Source organism: Halichoerus grypus, chromosome 1 (assembly GCF_964656455.1).
Source record: "Halichoerus grypus chromosome 1, mHalGry1.hap1.1, whole genome shotgun sequence".
NCBI classification, from domain to species: Eukaryota; Metazoa; Chordata; class Mammalia; order Carnivora; family Phocidae; genus Halichoerus; species Halichoerus grypus.
The window spans coordinates 199757197-199781691 of record NC_135712.1 but is presented as its reverse complement, the minus strand read 5'-3'; the positions used below and the strand labels follow the sequence as shown (position 1 = coordinate 199781691).

General features: G+C 40.9%; 1 protein-coding gene across 10 annotated transcripts in view; it reads right to left on the bottom strand.

The window, feature by feature from the left end:
* MAP4 (microtubule associated protein 4) overlaps window positions 1–24495 on the bottom strand; it is a 191531-nt gene that overhangs the window by 43564 nt on the left and 123472 nt on the right. For 9 of the 10 annotated variants that reach the window (XM_078078693.1, XM_078078692.1, XM_078078687.1 and 6 more), the window contains exons 4-8: window positions 21937–22059; window positions 14203–14316; window positions 11736–11870; window positions 10044–11159; window positions 9259–9381 (exon numbers count right to left, since the gene is read on the bottom strand). In XM_078078693.1, coding sequence (XP_077934819.1) covers window positions 9259–9381; window positions 10044–11159; window positions 11736–11870; window positions 14203–14316; window positions 21937–22059 — 1611 coding nt within the window. Of the gene's footprint in view, window positions 1–3925; window positions 7265–9258; window positions 9382–10043; window positions 11160–11735; window positions 11871–14202; window positions 14317–21936; window positions 22060–24495 lie in introns of all 10 variants that reach the window. The other variant, XM_078078694.1, reaches the window with a different exon arrangement.

Below are 24495 nucleotides of genomic sequence, written 5' to 3'. Positions count from 1 at the left end.
ATATTATACTATCTGCATGACCTTCATGTGGAGAGTTCGCCATTTTCTCATCTGTAAAATGGAGAGAATACTTCATACCATTGTTTTGGTGTGTGTGTATGTATGACGACCTACCTACCTACCTATCGATAGATAACTAGGCACATGGTATTCACTCAACAGATGGTAGCTGCTATTAATCACTGGCAATCTGGGGGGCGGGCAGTTAACACAAATGATCTGAAGTGAAGAACAAAGGAAACATTTAACAAGGCCAGGTCTAGAACCAGTCATGGATTAAACCTCAGAGTCTACATGACCAATGGTATTTTAGTATGAGGGGCCACCTGCTAGTCTCCTATCAAAAATCACTACACTCCCCATTCCACTCAGTTCCCTGCCTCAGGGTTGCCTGAAGCTCTGTATCTGCACATTCACCTGCTTCCTGGATATCCTGGAAGAAGCCTGACTAGAAATCTGCATGGAAGATCTTCTTACTGGAAGATCTGCATGAAGAAAACATCAAAATACCCCAGTGAGGGAGGAAGGCATGCACACCCGAACATGTGAGGTTACTGAACATGGCACAGTATTCTGTGGCTGGATAGAAAATCTCACCATACAAGACATCACCTCTCCTGAGGATAACCGATACATTTAATGTGATTCAAAGAAAAATGCTGACTGGATTTTTATTTATCTTTTTACAAAACTATACAAGTCAATTCTCAATTTTATATGTAGTAATAAGTGGGCAGAAGAGTCAGGAAAACTCTAAAAAACAGTCATAGGGTGAGAAGTGGGACTAGACCTCTTAGTTAGGACAACATACTATTAAAGCCGCATTATGCTACTGAAGCCTCAGTGGAAAGACCAATGGATCAGACAACGGCAAATACACACAGGAATGCAGAGCCTGGCAAGGGTGGCACTTCAGTAGGAGACAGATTAGACACATGCTGGTAGGCGACCAAGAAATTCTACGTCACATCTCATAAATCACACACACACACACACACACACACACACACACACACACGTCAATTCTACACCGATCAGAGATCCAAAATATGAAAAATTAAAAATAGAAGTTATTTTCATAAACTCAGAGTAGGGATGGATGGATGCTTAACCACTCAGGCGCCCCTAAATTAATTCTCTTTTGCCAATTGTATCCTCTTTGGAAATAGGGAAGTAAATATATTGCTAATTATATGTTCTTTTATAAACTTGGTAATACATAAGGAAGTCACCAAATAAGTAAAACACAAAATAAATCTAAGCCCAGAAACAAATGCTCACCCATAAGGTCAGCATACACAGTCAGAGGAACACGCAGGAGTGGAGAAAGTAGAGGAGGGCAGTACGGTATGTGCCGAGCGTGAGTGTACCTCTGCGGCCCTACGGGGGACCGAGTGGCAACACCTGTCAAAATTACCAATCCACAGTCTTCAAACCAGAGAGTCTACTCCAGAGTCCTTTTTTATTACACAGATGTGCTAGCACAACTAGGACATTCTGTACATACAAGGACAGTCTATGTACCTTGCTTCTAATAAAGAAAAACTAGGAAACACCTAAATGTCTACCAATAAAGAAGTGGTAAAATACATTAGGTTATATCCACATGATGAAAATGCTATACAGCTATTAAATAAGAATGAGGTCCCCTTCTTTGTACTGATCTGTAAAGACCTTTAAAATAATTGTTAAGTTTACGGGGGCACCTGGGTGGCTCAGATGGTTAAGCATCTGCCTTCGGCTCAGGTGATGATCTCCAGGTCCTGGGATCGAGCCCCGCATCGGGCTCCCAGCTCAGTGGGGAGTCTGCTTCTCCCTCTTCCTTTGCCTCTCCCCCCGCTTGTATACCTTCTCTCTCTCTCTCTCTCAGATAAATAAAAATCTTAAAAAAAAAAAAAAACTGTTAAGTTTACAAAGCAAGGCACACACCAGTACGTACAGTAGGTCTCATTTGTATAAAATCCACAAATGTATATGTCATTGCTTCTTTATGCATAAACTCTCTGGAAGGATGTATAAAGACATGCTTAACATTGGGTGCCTCTGGAGAGGGAAATTTGGATGGGGATTGATGGAAGGACATAGACTTACGTTTAAGTGCACACCCCTTCATACCATGGGAATGTACTAACTGATTCAAAATTTCTTTAACAGAGACATAGTGAGAGTTAACACAAGCAGGGGGAGTGGGAGAGGTTGAAGCAGACTTCCCACTGAGCAGGGAGCCCGATGCGGGGCTCGATCCCAGGACCCTGGGATCATGACCTGAGCTGAAGGCAGACGCTTAATGACTGAGGCACCCTGAAAAAGAAATTTAACTATTAAAAAAAGTAAATACTGTCCTTAGGGGGAAGGTGTGATAGAGTCATAGAAGAAACAATAACTCTTGCCTGAAATCTACCATTCTCTCCTCAGCCACCCTGCAAGGCTACCCCTAACAACACAATCTCTCTGAGCTTGGCTTGGCCAAGGCAAGGCCTTGAAAGTTCTGAAACTTCTGCTTTGCTTACTCAAACAAATCCTCTAACTACATTTCTTTAGAAATAGTGAGCAAAAAGAAATGGCTAGCATTCCGAAAATTTATGTCACCCTTTGTATCACTGTTCAAACTGAAGAACCAGTCTAAAAACTAATACGAAAGAACTGGATAGAACACTGAAATCCTAACGAAGGCTGGAACGCCCTGTATCTATGACTTCATTTTCTGCCTTGGCAATAGGGTAGCTAATAGAAGAAAGATAAAAACAGAAAAGATGAGAATGTCTTATGCAGATAATGACCTTTAGTATTTTCTACTCACATAGCACGTATTCCTTACTGGGTACAAAATCCATGCAAAGCACAAGCTTTACCCAAAACAAAAAGTCCATATCATGCAGCACATCATCCCCTGACGAAGGCTGTCCAAAACCCTAAGGCCAACTCGTGTTTTTTTGTTTTGTTTTAAATTTCTGGAGTTAGTAGCTGCATCATGCAAGGTGAGAAACAGCATCATCAGAAGGCTGCAAAACCTCAAAGGCTAGGAAACATTTTTTGAAGGTTAGGCTCAGGGAAGCCATGATTAGATGTATACTTTTCAGGAAAAAAAGAAAGAAAACATTTCTAAATCTCGAAGGAAATATCTTTCTCAGTCTCATTCCAAGTACTTGACTGAGGAGGTCCAAAAAGGGCAAAAATAGGAAGAATCCCACATCAGCAAGTTTTACAGACTTGTCCAAGGATGCAGACTATGTCACATGGACAAAGACTATGCCCCAACTCCACCCGACGTGCAACTGTGGCCAATGGCTATGAACAGCAAACTGGTAGAAGATGTGGTTGCGTCACTGAGAGATCGTTTCCCACTTCTAGAAACACAGAGTCTGTGCCTAGCAATGCTGGTCGGAAGCTAGTCACCATGTCCTCATATGGGGAAGACCATTTTCATGACTCCAAAAGCAGTTTGGATATTCAGTCCCACCAGCACAAGCTACAAATATATACTGACAAGAAAATAAATCCCACGCATACAGCTGGACCTGAAATGTTTTCTTTCCTCCTGTGAATCCTTATACAAAATAATGATTAAATCTGGCCGTAAGCTTTACACACAGGAGGCACATTTTTTTTTTTAATTAAGAATAGTGGATGGTGATAGACCTTCTGTTAAACAATTCATTGTTTGAAATTCAACTTCCCCTAAAACTCAAGGTTCAGTGCTGGGTAAAAAGGCATGCAACCAAGTCACCAGCCTCCTTAAGCTGGACACAAGGCATGCCTTGGCTGCAGAAAACACGTAATTAGCAGTTACACATTTTCATGCTGACAAACCAACGATTAACAAGGATGATTAGAGTCTGGATGGAACCAAAGCACAAGCTCTTTGCCTTTTGGATGCTGACTCAAAAGCCACAAGCACACACATTTCCCCATGGCAGGGTCATACCGCTGGACTTCAGCTGCTTGGGTCTCTCTCGCTCCTGGACGGTAGACTTTGGCAAAAGTGGAGTAAGGCCTCGGGACTTGGTGGGTCTCATGTAGCCTTTCAAGGGTTCTACCATTCGGCTTTTATCTTCCTTCTTCCCTTCTCCTGGTGCCTTCGGCTCAGACTTTTCGGTCATTTTGTCAGGGGCCTCCGAGATCTTATCTTTGGGTTCTGGGAGTTCCGGATCCTTGGAAGTAGGCACTACGAACTTATCTACCGCCCGCGACGGAGGACCTACAGCTCTGCCGTCTGGGAAATCTGACTGGAATTCTGGTGTTGCCGAGGAAATATGTTCCGATTCAGTGATTTTAGGAGCCAGACTAACTTCTTCCACTTTATTTTTTTCACTTTTTGGAGGCAAAAGGGCCCTATCTACCTCCTTATTCAAACTGTCTGGGTCCTTGGAATCTCGACTGTCAGCATTTTGGTCCTCACAGAAACCGGGCTTTTGTGCTTTGTCTTCCAGTAAGTCAGGGATTTGAACTGGAGCAGAACCTTCCTCAGACTCTTTCTTTTTGTTAACTGAGTGTGTTGGAAAATTATTCGTATCTGCACATGCTTCTAGGACTCTGACCTCACCTGGTAGGCTCTGGTCTTCTACTGGCACTCCAGAAAGACGTCCCTTTGCGAGCTCTGTGATTTTTTCTATTGAAGGCTTAGATGCAGCACTGGGCACTGACTCAGATCCTCCCATCACAGGTCCTCCATCCATCCCTGCTTCATTCTTCATGGGATCAGCAAGCTCACCTTTATTCGTAAGACAGTTACCTCCCTGGCTGTTAACTGTTTCTACGGCTGCTGTAAAAGTGAGGGCAACCCCTCCTCCCGTGCTTGCAGAAGGCCTAACAGCGGAGGGGGCCTTGGGTCTTTCCTCACCTAGGACTCCATCTTTGCTGCAATTATCTACCACTAATAATTTGGATATCTGGGCCGGAGAGGTCTCTTGCCCACTTTCTGCCAAGAGGTTTGGAAAAGAATCACCCTCCTTTACTACTTGAGAAGCAGGAGTGGGCAGTCCTTCACAGGCTGCTGACTCCAGAGCCTCTGGAGGGGCTGACTTATTCATCAACCCTGGGAGTGTTCTGGGGCAGGTAAAAGTGATATTTCTATTTTCGTCCACATAGCCCATTCCTTCAGTTCTGTGGTCCCCTGTGGTTTCCATGGGAACACGTATTTTTGATGCATCTATCCTATTCTCCAGAAGATGCTTCTCGGGAAAACTATTTTTAACCTTTTTACTTTTTCCATCATTGCTCCTTTCATTTGGTTTGTCAGCATGTCCCTTGGCTGCATCGGTCTTATTCTCTATAGACAGTGCTGAAGGGACAAATCCTGTCCCCTGGATTTGGCCTTGGCAGCTCACATCTGTCACCTTGGTAGCTGGTTCAATAACAGTGGAGTCCTTGACTATGTTTGTCTTGTTCCCACCAAGAGCCCCAAGCTCAAAAGAATTAACCTCATCATTCCTCCCCTTTCGGTCACCTACTTCCACTGTGGGAATAGCTGATGTACATGGGGACAAAGGATCCTGATTTAAAGGGAAAGCGAGTCCTACGTGTTTGTTTTGATGAGGAGTACTCCCAGCATCTCTAGCCTTCCCTACAAAAGGTGGGTTGGGGGTTTCTTCCTTGCTCTCCATTCTAGCAGGCTGTGTGGAATAATTATTTTTGAACTTTTTGTTTTTGCCCTCACTACTCCTTTTTTTAGGCTTTTCAGAAATCCAAGGAGCTGCCTCACTACCCATCCAAGGACACTTTCCTTCCTTGCTCTGGCTACTGACACCCCTATCGACGGCTGCGGCCCCTCTTTCTGTTCTAGCGCTGGAAGTCTGAGCTGTGCCTGACCCATTTCCCAAAGGAATCAACATGTGTGAGGCGCTGGCCCCCCTAGCGTCAGCCGTCTCTGGAGGCTCCCCCATCACCACCCCCTCAATGAGACTCACTATGGTCCCTGGTTGCTTTGAAGAACCCAGCTCCTCACTCTTCTCCCCGGCAGGCGTTCTTTCGGTTTTAGGGGCTGGCTCACTTGGCGCAAGAACAGCTGGGCCGTCCTTCCAGCTGTCCACAAAAAATGGTGGCTCAGATCTTGCTCTTCCTTTCCCAGAACTGGCTCTCACCCTCCCAGAACCTGCCCTTGCCTTTCTGCTTCTGCCATCACCTGCCATTCTCTGAGATGGCTCATTCTCTAGCCCAGGTGTCAGAACTAACATCTCGTCCTGCGGCTGCTTGGAAGCCAAGATGCTCATCTCTTGGCTTGGCTTTGGAAGAGCTTCCTTTGTTAGTTCTTTAACCCCTTCAGAAAACCCTGTCTGTTTGTCTTTCTGCAATTTAGTCACTTTACTTTCATCATTCCCTTCTTTTAGACTACTTCCTAACGAGGTATCTGTTGGCAAAGTGGGCACCAGATCAGGCAATTCTTTTGCTGCTGTGGGTTTTAAATCCCCACCCATGGCCTCTTGGTCTAAGACAGGAGAGCAACCCTCTTTGGGTCTGGTCTCCAAAGGAATTTCTACTTTGTGTGCAGAAACTTCTGTCAAGGGTTCTTTCAGACCAGGTGAGCCTACTGTCTGGCCTTCATCCATAGGGGTCTTCAGGTGGGGTGTAGACTTTGGTTTGCCTTCACCTGGCTGTAGCCATTTCTGGTCCTGGCCCAGTGGTACTGACTTGTTACCACTGACTTTCGCTTCTCTTCCTGGCTTAGGCTGAGAACTTCCTGCAGTTTTCAGGGGTTCTTCCAAAGGACACAAAGGAACGCTGAGACTTTCTGAGACAAAGTTCTCACCTACCAGTTTGGCGGCTCTGGACTCCACTTCACATTCCTTTTTTAAGTTTTCTCTGGACGCCAGTCCATATTCTGTGCCCACTGTGGGAGGCAGGGTGGGGAGAACCCCTGATTTCTCTGGGTCTGCTGCAAAGGGATGACCTTTATGGTCGTCTGCACTGTCGTCATCCCAAGGTCCCCCAGCCCGGGGTTGAGAATATCTCTTTTGCTTTGGTTTCTTCTTTTTTTTCTTCATCATCATTGGTGGGCTTTCTATCTCCCAGGCCTCCCTGCCAAGATCTCGCTTGGGTTCAAGGAAGTCAAAATGAGTAGTTTTCCTTTGGTTCCCAGGCTCACCGTAAGTAGACGGACCAGAGACCCAACCCAACTCAGACAAAGAGCAGGGGCCCAGGCCGGGATTGAGAGTCTTCCGTGGAGAAGAGCCTCCCAGCAGCTCAGGAGGGACCCTGGCAGGCCTGGGCCGAGTGGACCTGCGATCACTGGGTCTGCACACTTGTTTGCCTTGTGTGGGAGGGGTACCTGTAATACATGAAGTTGGCCAAAATTCCAAAAAAACTCCTTGTTATTGTTTCTTAAAAAAAAAAAAAAAAGTCCATTTACTGACTCAGTTAAGTTTATTTTCACCAACCCACACACTAATTGATTTAGGAAAACAGTTTTTTTCTAAAGTATTTCTCACTCGTAACTGGAATTAGCAAATTAACAAAGATCATCATCTCAGGTAAAGAAAAAAATTCAGAGATCTTCTAAACCTTCTATAATAAGTAGTGCCTGTAAATCTCATCTGATATTTATATTTGTCATTATTTTTAATAGGTACATAATTCCCAATTCCGCAACAAGATGGTAAGCTCCTATCTCTTTTTGGTGACATTTGTTAATTAACTGAATGAAATATATATGATTTTGGACAGAATTTATAATTCTAAGAGTCTGTCACCAATATTATATTAATTAGTTGTCAGGCTAACCAGATCAACTCTGGGAAACAAAACAGGAGGCCAGACTTATGCTGGGGAGGTGGCGGGGGGGGGGGGGGGAGAAAAGAAAAAAAGATACTGAATTAGTATTTTGGCCAAAGAAAAATCCTCATCATTCCAGAACCAAAGCCTCCTACTTTGAAAGACAAATGTGTTAGATTTCAATGTTCTGTTCCTAAGTGTACTTCCTGAAAGACAGAAAAATACACATAATGCCCAGTAGGTAGAATGAGAACAATTAGGATAACCACCCTTAGAAAAGTTTCAGGAAATCAACTGCTCCAACCTCCTGTCGCCAAGTCAATGCAGCATGGATTCAAGGTCCTGCAAAGAGTCCCACTAAGAGCAGGTCTAGGACAGCTTTTGTCAAGTCTGACCCAATGAAATGATTTCAGAGAACATTAGAACACTTACATAGCACCGTTTGTTCTTGTTTTTACCCTCCAATGTCCTCCAAATCCTACACTTGATTTAACACCTCAGGTCAATTACTGCTTCTCTCAAAAAAGTGCTAGGCTTTAGTACTCCACAACATTTATAACATTTAATTTGGCAATTAACCAGCAGCTATTTGGTGCTATCTCTTATACTATTTATTGAATTATTATATAACTCTTTGGTTTCAGAGTTCATGCCTGGCAACTTTCCTCACCATCCAGGCTATGATATAACAACACAAGGGCAAGGACCCAGACTTAAATAACTATATATGCCTCAGCATGGTGTACTTTGTACACGATAAGGACTTGATAAATCTTTATTGATATATTGGTCACTAAAACAACATTTAAAAAGATCGAACTTTATTTAGCTCCTACTTGGGGCTAGACAGTATATAAGCACTACAGAATCTCAGTGACGTAAGTCATGGTCCCTGCCCTCAAGTGCACATTCTAATCAGTCACAGAGAAGTGAGCAGAGAATCATTAAGTTGATAATCATACACACATGCTTTGGGCTTACATCAAAAACACGTAATCTTAAAGTTCACTGAATGACTGAACTCCAAGTTAGAAAGTACCCTGGAGCAGTGCCTCTCCGAGTTCAGTGTATACAAGATTTATCTGGAGAACTTGTTAAAATGCATATGAAGGTCTGAGGTGGAATCCAGGATGATGCATTTCTAACAGGCTCCCAAGCAATAAAGATGCTGTTGGGCCACGAAACACACTGTAACTAGCAAGGGTTTACTAGCAAAGGTTTATAGAACATTTGACCAACATATTCCTCTTATAGCTGAATAAACAGAGAAACAGGAAAGTTAAATAACCTGCCCAAGACCACACAGCACAGAATAGTGGACAGCTGAACTGAGTTAAAATTTAGATGTCTTGAGTTGATGCGATAATTTAAAAATATGTAAGCAGCTGACTTTCTGCCTAAACAAGATAAAAATCTGTCTAAGAAAGAGAATGGACTTCATAAACAATACTGCTAATTAAACCACCACAAAACCAGGGACGTTGACCACCACCAACCCATCGCTCCCAGTCCAAGTGGTTTCAGAGAGTCCACTGTGTTTCCCTCGCTTACCTGAGGTCTCTGAAGGAAGGTCGGAAGGTTGACTACTGAATGGTTTCTTCTGCTCTTGTTTCTCTAACACATAATCCTCATCTGTCGGCAGGTTGGACTTTTGGCCCACGGCTGTGGCTGGATCTAAATGTAACAGTAAAAACCACACAGGTTTTAGAGTAGCACTACTGCAGCTCTTTTTCCACCTTTCAGAAACTGGAAGCAGGAATAGTTTTGGAGGAATGAGAGATGCTCCTCTGAGGGCAGCAGAGAAATGGAGTGGTAGCTGGAAGGTGAAGCTGGGAAACTGTTTTGTTTTAAATGGGAAATATAAATATTTGTATGTTGGTGGGAATGATTCAATGGACAGGGGGAAAAACTGGTGAGTGGCAAGAAAGGAAAGAATGGCTAGGGCATCCTAAAATAGGGAAGAGGAGGTGGGGTCTAGGGGCAAAATGGAGATCGGCCATAATAAGGAGCAGGGACGGTTTACTGCCAGTAACGGGACTGAGGCAGAGACTAGGGGTACAGTACACAAGTCGGCAGACGAGGTGGCAAAAGTCTGTGAACGTTCTTTTATTGTTGAAATTACCAACAAGGAAAACAGATCAGCAGAGAAATAAGGAGGGAGATGTTGGAAACCGGAGGAGGATGAAGGTGAGAAAGATAGTCTAGGAGAGCAGCAATGTGTGTAGACTTGCAAAATACAGTGTAATTGTCTTTATTTTATCTGGTACGACATTTGTCCCTCACCTTTCTGGTGAGACCCTGGGAGACAGAAATACTGAGTAAACATAAACCCATACCTGGAGAAATGATAAAAGTAGATGCAGCTGACTGCCCCTCATCCTTGAGAGATTTTAACTGGGACTCCTCACTTATTTCTTCCTGTGACCGTGCAGTGTCCATGTCCTTAACTGGAACTGGTGTCACCTCTGTTTCTGAGAGTACTGCAACATCCTTGGCTGGACTCACACTGTTGGCCAGAGTCACCTCTGTCCCAGGGGGCGGAGCCACATCCTTAGCCAGGGTTAACTCTGTTTCTGGAGGCTGACGCACATCCTTGATCAGGGTTACTTCTGTTTCTGGGGACACAGCCACATTCTCACCCAGGGCCATCTCTGTTTTTGGAGGTGAAACCATGTCCTTGCCCAGGGCCAACTCTGTTTCTTGGGGTGGAGCCACATCCTTGCCTAGGGCCATCTCTGCTTGTGGGGATGGAGCCACGTCCTTCACTAGAGCCTTTTCTGTAACTGGATGTGGAGCCATATCCTTGACTGGGGCCACCTTGGTTTCCGGGGGCAGCGCCACGTCCCCAGTCAGGGCCACCTCTGTCTCTGGGGACAAGGCCACCTCCTTGGCTGGGGATATTTCTGTGGATGATACAACATCCTTAGCCAGTGCCACTTCTATTTCTGAGAGTGATACCACACCCTTGGCTGGGGCCATCTCTCTGTCTGCAGGTGGTACCAGGCCCTCATCTGGGGACACATCCATTTTTATAGGTGGGGCCCTCTCTGTTTCTTTGAATGGTAATACATCCTTGGCTGGGGCTACCTCTGTTTCTGTGGGCAGTACTATGTCCTTGGCTAAAGAGACATCGGTTTCTGTGGACAATACAGCATCCTTAACTGGGGCTTCTTCGGTTTCTCTGGGTAGTACCATGTCCTTGACTAGGGCCATATCCGATTCGATAGGTGACTCCATGTCCTTAGCCAGTGTCACATCTGACTTGGTAGATGGTTCCGTGTCTTTAGCCAATGCCACCTCTGTTTCTGTGGCCTGTGCCATGTCCTTGGCTGGAGACATCTCTGTTTCTCTAGATGGTGCCATGTCAGCAGCCTTCAGTCCCATCATGATTTCCAATGCTTCTGTTGATGCCCTCTCTTCTGCTGATGTCACTTCTACCTCTTCGGCTGGCTCTACGGGAAGTAAGTTGGAAATTTAGGACCCATCATTGTGTGCTCGTAGCTCTGCATTCAAAACTTATTTTCTGAGAGCATAGGAGTATCTAGATTTTGTGACCATAACACCCTAAACAGGACTTAAAAAGCTGTCTAGTTAATGTATTTGTGCCTACTCTCTGATAGTCCCAGTACTGAGAAGAACAGGATACTGAGAGAGTAAAGAGTGGAGAAAGAAAGGAAAAGGAAAGAAAAAAACACAGGTTTAAAAACAACAACAACAACAACAACAACAACACAGGCACACAATTATTTTAAGAATGGGAACCTGTGGGACATCCAGAAAAAAACCTCCGAGTCCTGAGTATGCACTCAATTAAAAAGGGATTTTCTCTGCCCTCGAACTCCAAGTATTGTATTTCAACCACACCTTCATTCCTTCAGCTGTGAAATCAGTAAAGGAATAAAAGCATTTGTGATAGTTCTGAAATTTTTATCTATACTGCTCTACGCTGCTAAAACTTAAGTCTGATGATTTAAATTGACTAAAATACTATAACCATTAAGTGATAAAGAGGGGTTCTAATAAGTTACCTGCTGTGGGCTGCAGAGGGTGTGTCACGGCCTCTGGGGAAATGAAGGATTCCGAGTGTGGAGAGTTTGGGGCTTCCACAGGCCACCCCTGAGGTCCAATACTTGCAGGAGCAAATGTGTCACAGGGAAACAGACCTAATATTGAAAACACAAACAGATTTTTGAAAACTGGGTCAATAATAGGGAGAAAAAGGCATATGATATTTAAAATCAGCTTTATACATCTGCCTTTGGCTCAGGTCATGATCCCAGAGTCCTGGGATCGAGCCCCATGTCGGGCTCCCTGCTTAGCAAGGAGCCTGCTTCTCTCTCTCCCTCTGCCCCTCCCCCTGTTCATGCCTGCTTTCTCTCTAATAAATGAATAAAATCTTCAAAAAAAAATCAGCTTTATATATATTGCCATAACGACACAGGACCAATGAAAAACAAAGCAAGAAAGTTTTAAAGTAAAAACCATTGATGTTCTTCAGGGTTTTGGCAAATTGTTAACTGACTGTCATGTCATTAGTCAGCATTGATTGGCTACCTTCTACATTGTGTTGTGAAGAGTAAAAATACCAAAGACTGAATGCTAGCACCAATAAATAACACAACTGATACAACATAACACATAGTAAGGAACTGAGAGTCTTGATTTCCTCATCTGTAAAATGAAATCAATGCCTCCCTCTGCAACATTACAACAGTTTTGTGAAAATGCTTTATAAATTAAGAAATAGACAAGTGTTAAGGGATTGTTATTATGCTGTGCTCTAAGACATAATAGGGGATTTACTATCACATGGTCCTTGCCAGCAAGAGTATTACAATTTAGCTAGAGAGGCAAGACAGACATGTATCAAATACTGTATAGTATGGACTAAGTGCTCTAAGAGTTTAAAAACAACCATGAGGACCAGAATAGTCACAGAAGGCTTCAGAGGAGAAGCAAGAGCAGGAAGAGAGGAGAGAGTAGTCAATTTCAAGGATGGAGAACACTGAGCAAAGAAAGGTATGAAAATGCCAATAGGACAAGAATGTTTCTGCGACTACAAAATTAGTTGGATTCAAGTAGATGTTGCGTACCAGAAAGGGAAAACAGGATTAGAACAAACAATGGAAGAAGGACCTGGAAAGCCAGAGAAATTTAGACTTGAAGAGAAAAAAAATAGAGTGTCTTAAGGTCTTAATGAAAATGAGGTGATGAATACAGAACAGGGACCTGGTGACCAAATGAGCAGGTATATTTGGAATGAATTTAAAAGGGAGCAGCCTACGTATAAAGTGATAGGGGCTTTACATGGGGGAAGGCAGAGGGAGCATAAAGGAAGAGAAGATGCTGTAAAGAAGTCAATGGGACTCAATGACTCACTAAAAGCTGAAAAGCATCGGGAGACTACATAGATAGCATCAAGGTCAACCCATTTAACATCCTTCCCCCTAGAGATCTGCAGTCCAAAGAGAAGCATAAATGCAACATATTATTAGCCATGACCTTTACAAATACAAAATTATAAGCATTGTTGGAAGTGGGACTTATTAGTGATAGGTACTGAAGGAAACCTGAAAGTCACCACCAAAATATGCCTCTTTGACATAAAAATTATTTTGAGCTGAAGGCAAGTAGGGAGCAGTAAACCTAGAAAAACCTCTCCACCTTCTGCTTAAAGGCAGGATATAAATTCTCCACTTCCTGGACCCAGACTCTTATCAGCCCAGAGAGGGCACTAGAGGAATCTGCAGACAAACCTTACTCCATCAGTTCCCTCCCATGCATTTTCTTCCCCCAGTTTGCCACTCATGAAAGCCTAAAACTGCTTTCCTTTGTCCTGTCATTTCTTTACACATTTACTGTTCTTTGTTGAAGATGCTAACCAAAATTCTAAGCTACCGCTTTGAGTCACTTTTCACCCGTATGATGGATGCTGCATGTGTCTCCTGTTAATCTTTTTGTTTTAGAGTCCCAGCTGACAACCTAAGATGGGAGGAAGTAAAGTTTTACCTCCCCCACAGTATCCTGGCCACATTCATGTTAAAAGTTACACAAAACCAGGAATGAGGATACTACTAATTGAGAACTAAGATCTGTTTAATGTTTACTAAGTATCAGATGCTATGAGAAGTGCTTTTACAAAATTTTATTTCATTATCACCACATCTTTAAGGTAGGAACTATTGCTGGCCCCATATTGTAGATAAAGAAATCAAAGTTTAGAGAGGATATAACTTACCCAAGGTAATGAGCTAGTAAAATGTGGAGACGGAATCTGGCCCTATCATATCGTATTCAAGATCTCACAAGAGGAGGTGAGCAGACCCTGAGCACCCCAACTGCTGAATTCTCTCCTGAGCCCAATCTAGATAGAGCCTTGTTACAGCCAGAGCCAAAAAACATGACTTTGCCTAGTGGTTAACTTCAAAGGTGATGGGTAAAAGGCCACATTAATTGTTGGGAGTTAAGCAATAAATCCAGTTGAAGACATCATACCATAACTGTCTTGCAGGGGATCATTTCGTTCTGTAAATGCTGAAGCATTGGTTGTTCCACTGGGGAGAAAGAGAAAATCCTCCAGGCCATCATCATGGTGCATCTTAAAGGGATCTGGAAAAAAGAAGAAATTTAAAACTCATTCCCAGTGAATACAACTAAAAAGATTAGCATTCCTTATCCTATGATGAATATTGATTGGTTACATGTGTCATCAACAGAAGTTAAATAAATTGAGAAAATATGTAACTGAATATGGTAGAGATTACCTTATTCCTTTGTTACAAGTTAAGAATATATAATCTCATATTCTCTAAGATTTGATTATCTGAATCAGCCAACAAATAAAAAATTAAAGGCACAACTAATGCTCAATTCTATAATATGCTAAGAGGTGAAATTACAGATATAATTAAACTCCAATATATACTTAGACATTCATTTTAGGTTCTTAAGAAAAAAAAAAAAAGACAGCCAGACAAGTAAAAAAGACATTTTCACCTCATTGGACATCATGAAGAAACCTACTTCTTTTTTTTTTTTTTTAAGATTTATTTATTTATTTATTTGAGAGAGAATGAGAGACAGAGAGCATGAGAGGGAGGAGGGTCAGAGGGAGAAGCAGACTCCCCGCTGAGCAGGGAGCCCGATGCGGGACTCGATCCCGGGACTCCAGGATCATGACCTGAGCCGAAGGCAGTCGCTTAACCAACTGAGCCACCCAGGCGCCCCGAAGAAACCTACTTTTAAGAAGTTGTCTGAATGAGACAAGGTGAACAGCTGGCATCTTCAGAAGAGAAACTCCAGAATCATGAGTTGCCATTAGTAAAGGCACTCAAAACATCAGGGAAACTCTATGCCTTTTTTTTTTTTTAAGATTTTATTTATTTATTTGAGAGAGAGAGAGAGTAAGAGAAGGAACACAAGCAGGGGGAGTGGGAGAGGGAGAAGCAGGCCTCCCGCGGAGCAGGGATCCCGATGCGGGGCCCTATCCCAGGACCCTGGGATCATGACCTGGGCCGAAGGCAGATGCTTAATGACTAAGCCACCCAGGCGCCCCAACTCTGTGTCTTCTTACATGAGAAAAAAAAGCAAAGCCAGTCAGGCCAAGCAAGAATTTTGCTACTAAGGGACACTTGTTCTGATGAGCTCTGGGTGTTATATGTAAGTGATGAATCACTAAATTCTACTCCTGACACCAATATTACACTAACAAGAATTTTTTTTAAAGATTTTAATTTGAGAGAGCACAAGAGTGGGTGTGGAAGGGCAGAGGGAGGAAAAGCAGACTCCCCACTGAGCAGGGAGCCTGATGCAGGGCTCGATCCCGGGACCCTGGGATCATGACCTGAGCTGAAGGCAGACACTTAACTGACTGAGCCACCCAGGCGCCCCGAACTAACTAGAATTTAAATAAAAATTGCCCTGTGTGCTCACTGCTACTAGCAAGTCTACTTCCATCCTTGAGCAGACAGATCAGCATGTACTCCAATACAAGTAAAGGATAATCAGCCTTTAACTGTGGATACTGTTTCCAAATTTATTTAAAGTTGCTTCCTTTCTTTTTGATCTTTAGTCATGAAATGTTCACAAGAGGGGCGCCTGGGTGGCTCAGTCGTTAGGCGTCTGCCTTGGGCTCAGGTCACGATCCCAGGGTCCTGGGATCGAGCCCCGCATTGGGCTCCCTGCTCTGCAGGAAGCCTGCTTCTCCCTCTCCCACCCCCCCTGCTTGTGTTCTCTGTCAAATAAATAAATAAATAAAATCTTAAAAAAAAAAAAAGAAAGAAAATGTTCACAAGACATTTCTGCCCTGATACAGAAATGAAATATTAAGAATGCCATAGTCAACAGAACTTTGAGAAATGGACTAAATGATTTGTGATTTAATCTTTCTGATATTCTAGATGGGGAGATTTGTGATCTGCATGGTTTTATTCTGGGTACTAGAAATGGGGCCAATAGTATGCTTAGTCCCTGCCCAGTCATAGGAAAATTCTTTATTCTTTACCAGAGACAAAATAAAAAATAAATAAATAAAAATAAAAGAATTCCGCTTCTAAGAAGGCCTTCTCAAAATTAGCACACATCTGAATTACCCTGCAGCCTTAAAGAAACACTGATTGCTAGGCCCTAAGAATCTGCATTTCTAACTAGTTCCTTGGTAGATGCTAGTGACTCATTCCCTTAAGGTGCTTCATTTGTCAGCGGCAGATGCATAAAAGCCTAGGCCTTGGGACAGTGTTCATTCCTGTGGCTCTGAGGCAGCTGTACCACCCTCCTCTAGCAAGAGATGGCAAGATCAGAGGAGACTGTGGCACTGGGAAGTATGAACAGCGGAAGGCAAACTGAGAAACTGCTGGGGGTGGAGGAGGACCCAAAGCTGCTTCTCGAGAACAGCAGGGGAGCTGGGAGATGAGAGAGATTACGACCATTCATGCTGCCCGGTACCCCGGGGTTTGGAAAGGCTCCTCCTAACACTTCCACTGAAGGAAAACACAACGCCTAAACCATCAAGGACAGTAACTGCTGTATGGTTTGCACATTAGGATGGGAGATGTGCTACCTTGCATGTAAAAATGAATGGTTTCTACAAAGTTCTGTCATTTATTTATTATGTTTTTTCTGGATGCCTCTAATATGACAGAGTCTGTGTGCTCTAAAAACCCAGAGATGCATAATAAGGTCAGGGCTGAGAACATTTAGCAGACAGATATTTTAGTTCAAGTCAAAGAAGATCTTCACCTGGTAAATATTTCAGCTGAGAACTGAAGGACCAAGTGGTTAAAGGGATGAAGACCTTTTCTTTATCCACATTCCCCCCACTTAGTGACCGCATCTAATCTCACAGTTTAAAATTCTGTCCGTAAGTTAATAACACTCAAATTTGTACCTCCAGCCATCTAGACCCCACCCCTTATTTCTTGATTTTCATATCAAATTGCCAATTCTTAATGTATAAAATAAAGCCAAAACGTAACACGTTTCCCAAACTACCCCTCATACAATCTTCCCATCTCTAATGGCATTCTATCTTTTTAGTCAAAAACATTGGAGTCATCCTTAACTTCGCTCTTTCATATACCATTCCCAATTCATAAGAAAATCCAGCTGAGCTGACCTTCAAAATGTCCCCCAGGATCTACTTTCCCCACCTCCACTGATTAGTGTGTCTCGCGCAAGGCTGTATGTAGTCAAGGCACTGGCCAAGGCTGTGATCATCAGAAGATTTGACAGGGGCTGGAGAACCTGCCTACACAGCGGCTTATTTACATGGCTACTGACTATAGAGGCCTCTGATTCTCCCCTACATGGGCCTCTCCATAGCAACTGGCTATCCCCAGGGTGAGTAAACCGAGAATAACCAAGATGGAAGCCACAGTGTCTTTTATAACCTAATCTTAGAAATGACATACCATTATTTCTGCCATCTATTCTACTGATCACACAGACTAAGCCTAGTATGATGTGGGAGGTTACTACACAAAGGTGTGAATACCAGGAGTTGGGGATCATTGGAACCATCTTGGGAGCTGACTACCACAGTTGGCTTTCAAGACATTATACTCTTCCAAGTTTTCTCCAACCTCAAAACTGGCCATTCCTTTGACGTTACCCTTGCTGGTTCCTCTTCTTCCTGACCTTAATATTAGTAATTAAAAATGACTCACAAAGAAAATCTCTGGCTAAGATAGCTTCGCTGATCAATTCTACCAAACATTAACAGAAGAATTACAACTAATTCTTCATAAACTCTTCCAGAAAAACCTGAAGCAGGGAAAACACTTCCTAACTCATTCTCTGGTTGGTATTTCCACAGAATGTTAATACCCTGATAGTACTCTGATACCAAAACTAGACAAAGACATCATAAGGAAACTACAGATCAGCATCTCTTCTAAATATGGATGCCAAAATCTTCAACAAATATGTTTATGAATGTGCCAGAAAATAACACAAATTATACGCCATGACTAAATGGGATTTATCCCAGGAATGCAAGATTGGTAATCAATGTAATATATACGTATCAGTAGAATAAAAATTAAAACCACATGATCATTTCAATAGATGCAGAAAAACCACTTGACAAAACCCAACACCCTTTCATGATAAATCAAGTACTTGACAAATTAGGAATTGAAGGCACTTTCCTTAATCTGATAAATGGCACCTGCAAAACACACTCTGCTGACACCATACTTAATGGCCAAAGACTGGATGCTTTCCCTCTAAAGAAAGTAACAAAACAAGGATGTCTGCTCTCACCGCTTCTAGTTAATCATTGTACTGAAGGTTCTAGCCAGGAAAATTAGGCAAGAAAAAGAAATAAAACGCATCAAGATTGGAAATGAGGAACTAAAATTACATTTGTAAATGACATGATCATACATGTGGAAAATCCTAAGGAATCCACTAAAACTACTAGAACTAATGAATTGAGCAAGGCTGAAGATACAAGATCAATATACAAAAATCAATTGTGTATCTATACCCTTCCAATGAATAATCTAAAAATGAAATTAAGGAAACAATTTCATTCATAGCATCAAAAAGAATAAAATACTAGGAATAAATTTTATAAACAGGGATATAAAATTTATACTGTGAAAACTACAAAAATACTGTTGAAAGAAATAAGATATAAATAAATGGAAAAACAGGGGCACCTGGGTGGCTCAGTCCTTAAGCGTCTGCCTTCGGCTCAGGTCATGATCCCAGGGTCCTGGGATCGAGCCCTGCATCGGGCTCCCTGCTCCTCCCTCTCCCACTCCCCCTGCTTGTGTTCCCTCTCTCGCTGTGTCTCTCTCTGTCAAATAAATAAAATCTTTAAAAAAATAAAAATAAAAAAAAATAAATAAATGGAAAAACATTCTATGTTTATGGATTGAAAGACTTAATATTGTAAAGATAGCAAAACTCAATTTGATCTATAGATTATATATCTGTATTTATAGATCTATAGATCTATAAATTCCTGTAAGAATCCCAGCTGGTTTCTTTATAGAAATTGACAAGCTGATTCTAAAATTCATATGGAATCACAAAAGACCCAGCCAGAATAGCTAAAACAATCATTAAAAAAAAAACAAAAACAAACAAAAAAAACAACCCAACCCCACAAAAGTGAGGAAAACTCACACTTCCTAACTGCAAAACTTACCACAAAGCTATAGTAATCATGACAGTATAGTCCTGGCATTAGGACAGACAGACAGATCCAGTGGAATAGAACTAAGAGTTGATGAACAAAATTATGTATCTATGGTCAACAGATTTCAGCAAGGATGCCAAGACCATGAAATGGGCAAAGAACAGTCTTCAAAAAAATGCAGCTGGGACAACTGGATATCAACATGCAAAATAATACCATATACAAAAATCAACTTACAATGGATCAAAGACCTTAATACAAGAGCTAAAAATATACAAAATCAACTTACAATGGATCAAAGACCTTAATACAAGAGCTAAAAATATAAAATTTTTAGAAGAAAACATAAGGATAGGGACGCCTGGGTAGCTCAGACAGTTAAGCATCTGCCTTCGGCTTAGGTCATGATCCCAGGTCCTGGGATAGAGTCCCGCATCGGGCTCCTTGCTCAGTGGGGAGCCTGCTTCTCCCTCTGCCTGCCGCTCCCCCTGCTGCTTCTCTCTCTCTCTCAAATAAATAAAATCGTCAAAAAAAGAAAAAGAAAACATAAGGATAAATGTTCATGACCTCAGATTTGGCAGTGGAGTCTTAGATATAACACCAAAGCATGAGCAACAAGAGAAAAACTAGATATATTGGACTTCATCAAAATAAAAAACTTTTATGCATCAATGGGCACTATAAAGAAAATTAGGAGACAACCCACAAAATGGGAGAAAATATTTGCAAATCATAAATCTGATAAGGGTGTAGTATATAAAGAACTCTTACAGGACAACAACAAAAAAGATACACCAATTAAAATTGGGATAAGGATCCGAATACACATTTCTCTAAGGAAGATATACAAACAGTCAATAAACATATGAAAAATAAGAAGATAATGAACATCATTAGCCAAGAGGAAAATGCAAATTAAAATCATAACAAGATATACCACTTCAATCCCAACTAGGTTAGGTTTAATTTTTCAAAAGGGAAAACAAGGATTTTTAAGGATGTGGAGGAATTACAAACCTAATCCACTACTGGTGGCAATATAAAATTGTACAGTTGCTTTGGAAAATAGTTGGGCAGTTCCTCAAATGATTCAACACTGAGTTATCAAATGATCAGCAATACCAATCTAGGTATAAACCCAAGGGAAATGAAAATATATGTCTACACAAAAACCTGTACATGAACGTTTATAACAGCATTAGTGACAACAGTAAAAGAAAAAAAATGCAAACAACCTATATATTTATCAACTGATGAACAGATAAACAAAATGTGGTATATCCATACAATGGAATATTATGAGTTCCTCTGAAAGAATGAAGTACTGATCTGTACCACAAAATGCAAGATCCTTGAAAACTTGCTAAGTGAAAAAGCCAGTCACAAAAGACCACATATGATTTCATTTATATAAAATGTCCAGAACAGGTAAATTTAGAGAGACAGAAAGTAGATTAGTGGTTGCTTATAAAAATGTTTTAAAGTTGATTCTGGTGATGGCTACACACACACACACACACACACACACACACACACACACATGAAGATACTAAAAATCCACTGAATTGTACACTTGATTTTGTTTTTTGAAGATTTTATTTATTTATTTGAGAGAGAGAGAGAGAGCACGAGTGGCGGGGGTGGAGGAGCAGAGGGAGAGGGAGAAGTAGACTCCCTGCTGAGCAGGGAGAACAACATGGGACTTGATCCCACGACTCTGGGATCATGACCTGAGCCAAAAGCAGATGCTTAACCAACTAAGGCACCCAGGCGTCCCCGAATCGTACACTTTAAATAGGTGAATTGTATGGTATATGAATTATGTCTTAATAAAGCGGTTTTTAAAAATTACCATATATTGATATACCCAATAACTGGAAAATGGTATAGAACATCAAGTACTAGATTATTTGGAACCAGCTATGAGCACCTTGTAATAAGTTAGATGGTAAAAAAGAAGCCATATATAAGTGCAAACAAAAAACTGAGCTCTCAACCTGGCATGGAGCCATTGATATTACTCCTTTGAGGTCCCACTGCAATCCATTCCTGCCACCATTTCCAGCTCTAGGCAACTACACATATGCTTTTTGTCTCTACAGAATAGTTTGATTTTATAGAAATTGGGTATGAGTCCTAGTTTTCCCTCCTGTCAAATGAGAATAATACATACTTGCAGAGTTAGGTAAGAAACACAGAAAATATGTATAAAAAGGCTCTAGCCCTGTGCCTGGCACACAAAACAGACATTCAACAAATGGTGCTACTATTACTGTAATAATTCCTTTTCGAAGAATTACGATTCTACGATACTACTGACCATTTAGTCTTCAATGAATATGAATTTCAGTTAAGTTACTCAAAACAGTCTTCGAAAGGGAGAGATATGGAGAGGCATGCGCATCAGAAGAAGGGATTGAGAGAAGAAAGGGTCAACTAAATGTTCAGGGCAAAGGGTTACACTCTGGTTGTGCTTTGCAAGCTATATTTAGGCTAAAAAGTTTTATCTGAGTGGTGGCTACAAATTTTTCATGTTTATGTCATCACTCATACTGAACAGTCACAGGCAAGCCTGCACTTACCAGTCTGGGTAGGATTCACCAATTGTTGAGGTTCAAAGCAAAAGTTTGTGTTTTCTGGCCAGTTCTGGATGTTCTGATATCCCTGGTAGGCCATTTTCTCTTCAAGGAATGGAGTTGGAGAACCTTCAGACAGAAACACCAAACAAAAGTTACAAGGTATTACTGTCTTCTCCTCCACTAGAATTGAGTTTCTACTAGTATCACAGTTAGTACAATATGACAAAAATCATACCTACCTAGTGCACTTTCAAGAAAATTTTTTTTAAATTTTAAGACAGAAAAACATAATCAAAATACTGGAAGTATAAGCCTGTTATAAGGTTAAAAACACCGCAGGTTATCTTCTGGGTATGGTATGTGAAAAGGTTAGTGATTTTTACCCACAAAAGAACAAGTACAAAATTTGACAAAACTGTCAACAGCAATCATTTCAAGTCACCAAAATTTTTAAAATGTCAGATCTAAATAAATGGGGAGATATATACTATGGTCATTAATAGAAGACTCAATATTGTTAAGATGGTGATTCTCAAACTGACAATAGATTCAAGGCAACTACAGTTAAAAGGCCCAGCAGAATTTTTTGAAGGTGTCAACAAGCTCATTCCATAATTTATATGGAAATGCAAAAAACAAAAACAAACAAAAAAAACACAGAATAGACAAAACAATTTTGAAGAAAAGAACACTGGAGGATTTAAATTATTTGATTTCAAAAGTTACTACAAATGTATAATAACCAAGTCAGTGTGGTATGGACAACACATTTGATAAATGGAGCAGAACAGAGTTCAGAAGGAAAACTACTTAAGTTGTGGACAACTGGTTTTTAACAGAGGTGCCAAGGTAATTCAATGGGGGATCATTTTTTCAACCAATGATACAGAAACAACTGGTCACTTACCTCACACCATATGCAAAATCTAACTCCAAATAGATTAAGAACCTAAATGTAAACGGGTGAAACTAAAAGAACTTGTAGAAGAAAATATAGGAGAAAAAAATCTCTGTGACCCTGGACTAGGCAAAGATTTCTTAGAAATGTCATCAAAGGCAGGATCCATATAAGGAAAAAAAACTTGTGAACTGGACATCATCAAAATTTACAACTTTTGCTTTTCAAAAATACCACTAAGAAAATGAAAAGAGAAGCCACAGATTGGGAGAAAATATTTGCAAATTTTTCTCCCAATTAGACAAATCTAATAAAGGACTGTATGCAGAAGAGATCAAAATCTCTTATAATTATACTTATGATCTATATTAGGTAAGTTTTACAAGAAACAAGTTCATTTATCACATTAAAAACAATATTTATAAGTAACTTAAATATTGGTACATACTATGTGTTCAAAACTGTTTAAACATTTAATATGTTTAAATAGCTACTGAAATAGCTACTTCAGTCTTTTTGCTTATTTTTGCTCATACTTACAATGAACAATGTGTAAAGTTTTAATCTTATTTCCCTTACATTTTGTTGTTCTGATCATATTTATTAAAATGTTATTCTTCGTCTGTTGAGTCTAATAATAAAAAATTAAGACTTGAAAAAAATCTCTTACAACACAATTATAAGTCAAGCAACTCAATTTTAAATGGGCAAAAGATTTCAATAGACCTTTTCATCAAAGACAATACACAAATGGGTAATATGCACATAAAAGAAGCTCATCATCATTAGTCGTTAGGGAAATGCAAATTGAAATCACCATGAGATGCCACTACACTAGAGAACCACTAAATCAAAAAGACAGACAATACCAGGAGTTTGTGAGGATGCAGAGAAAAAGGAAATTTCTTTCATTCCTGGAGGGAATGTTAAATGGTACTACTTTAGAAATTAATTTCATGGTTTCCTTCCCTTTATGAACAGCTTAGTTGAGATATAAATTTACTGTTTTAAGTAAGTGTAGAATCCAGGGGGGTTTTAGTACATTCACTGAGTTATACAACCACCACCATCTAACTTCAAAAATTTTTATTACTCCAAAATCCTATACCAATTCACCTTTCCCACCAGGCCACTGGTGGGAAAGTTTATAGTTTATATATTCATTCAAAATATATAGTTTATATATTCATCTATTGACATGTGATTGTTTCCATTTTTGGCTATTGTTAAATAATGCTACTATGAACATTAAGTACAGGTGTTTGTGTGGGAATGTTTCCAATTCCACTGGCTATATGCCTAACCGAATTTCTAGATCATAGAGCAACTCGTATGCTTAACATTCTGAGGAACTGCCAAAGTGTTTTTTGCAAAGTGCTTATGCCATTTTACAATCCCAACCAACAATGCGTGAGTTTCAATTTCTCCACATCTTTACCAACACTTGTTGATCTTTTTTATTTTAGCTATACCAGATGTGGGTGTGAAGTGTATCCCACTGTGGTTTTGATTTGCATTTCCCTAATGACTAGTGATGTTCTGCATATTTTCAATTGCTTATCAATCATTTGCCTTTTTTTTTTTTTTTTTAAGAAATGTCTATTCAAGGGGCGCCTGGGTGGTGCAATCGGTTAAGCACCCAACTGTTAGTATGGCCTGGGTCG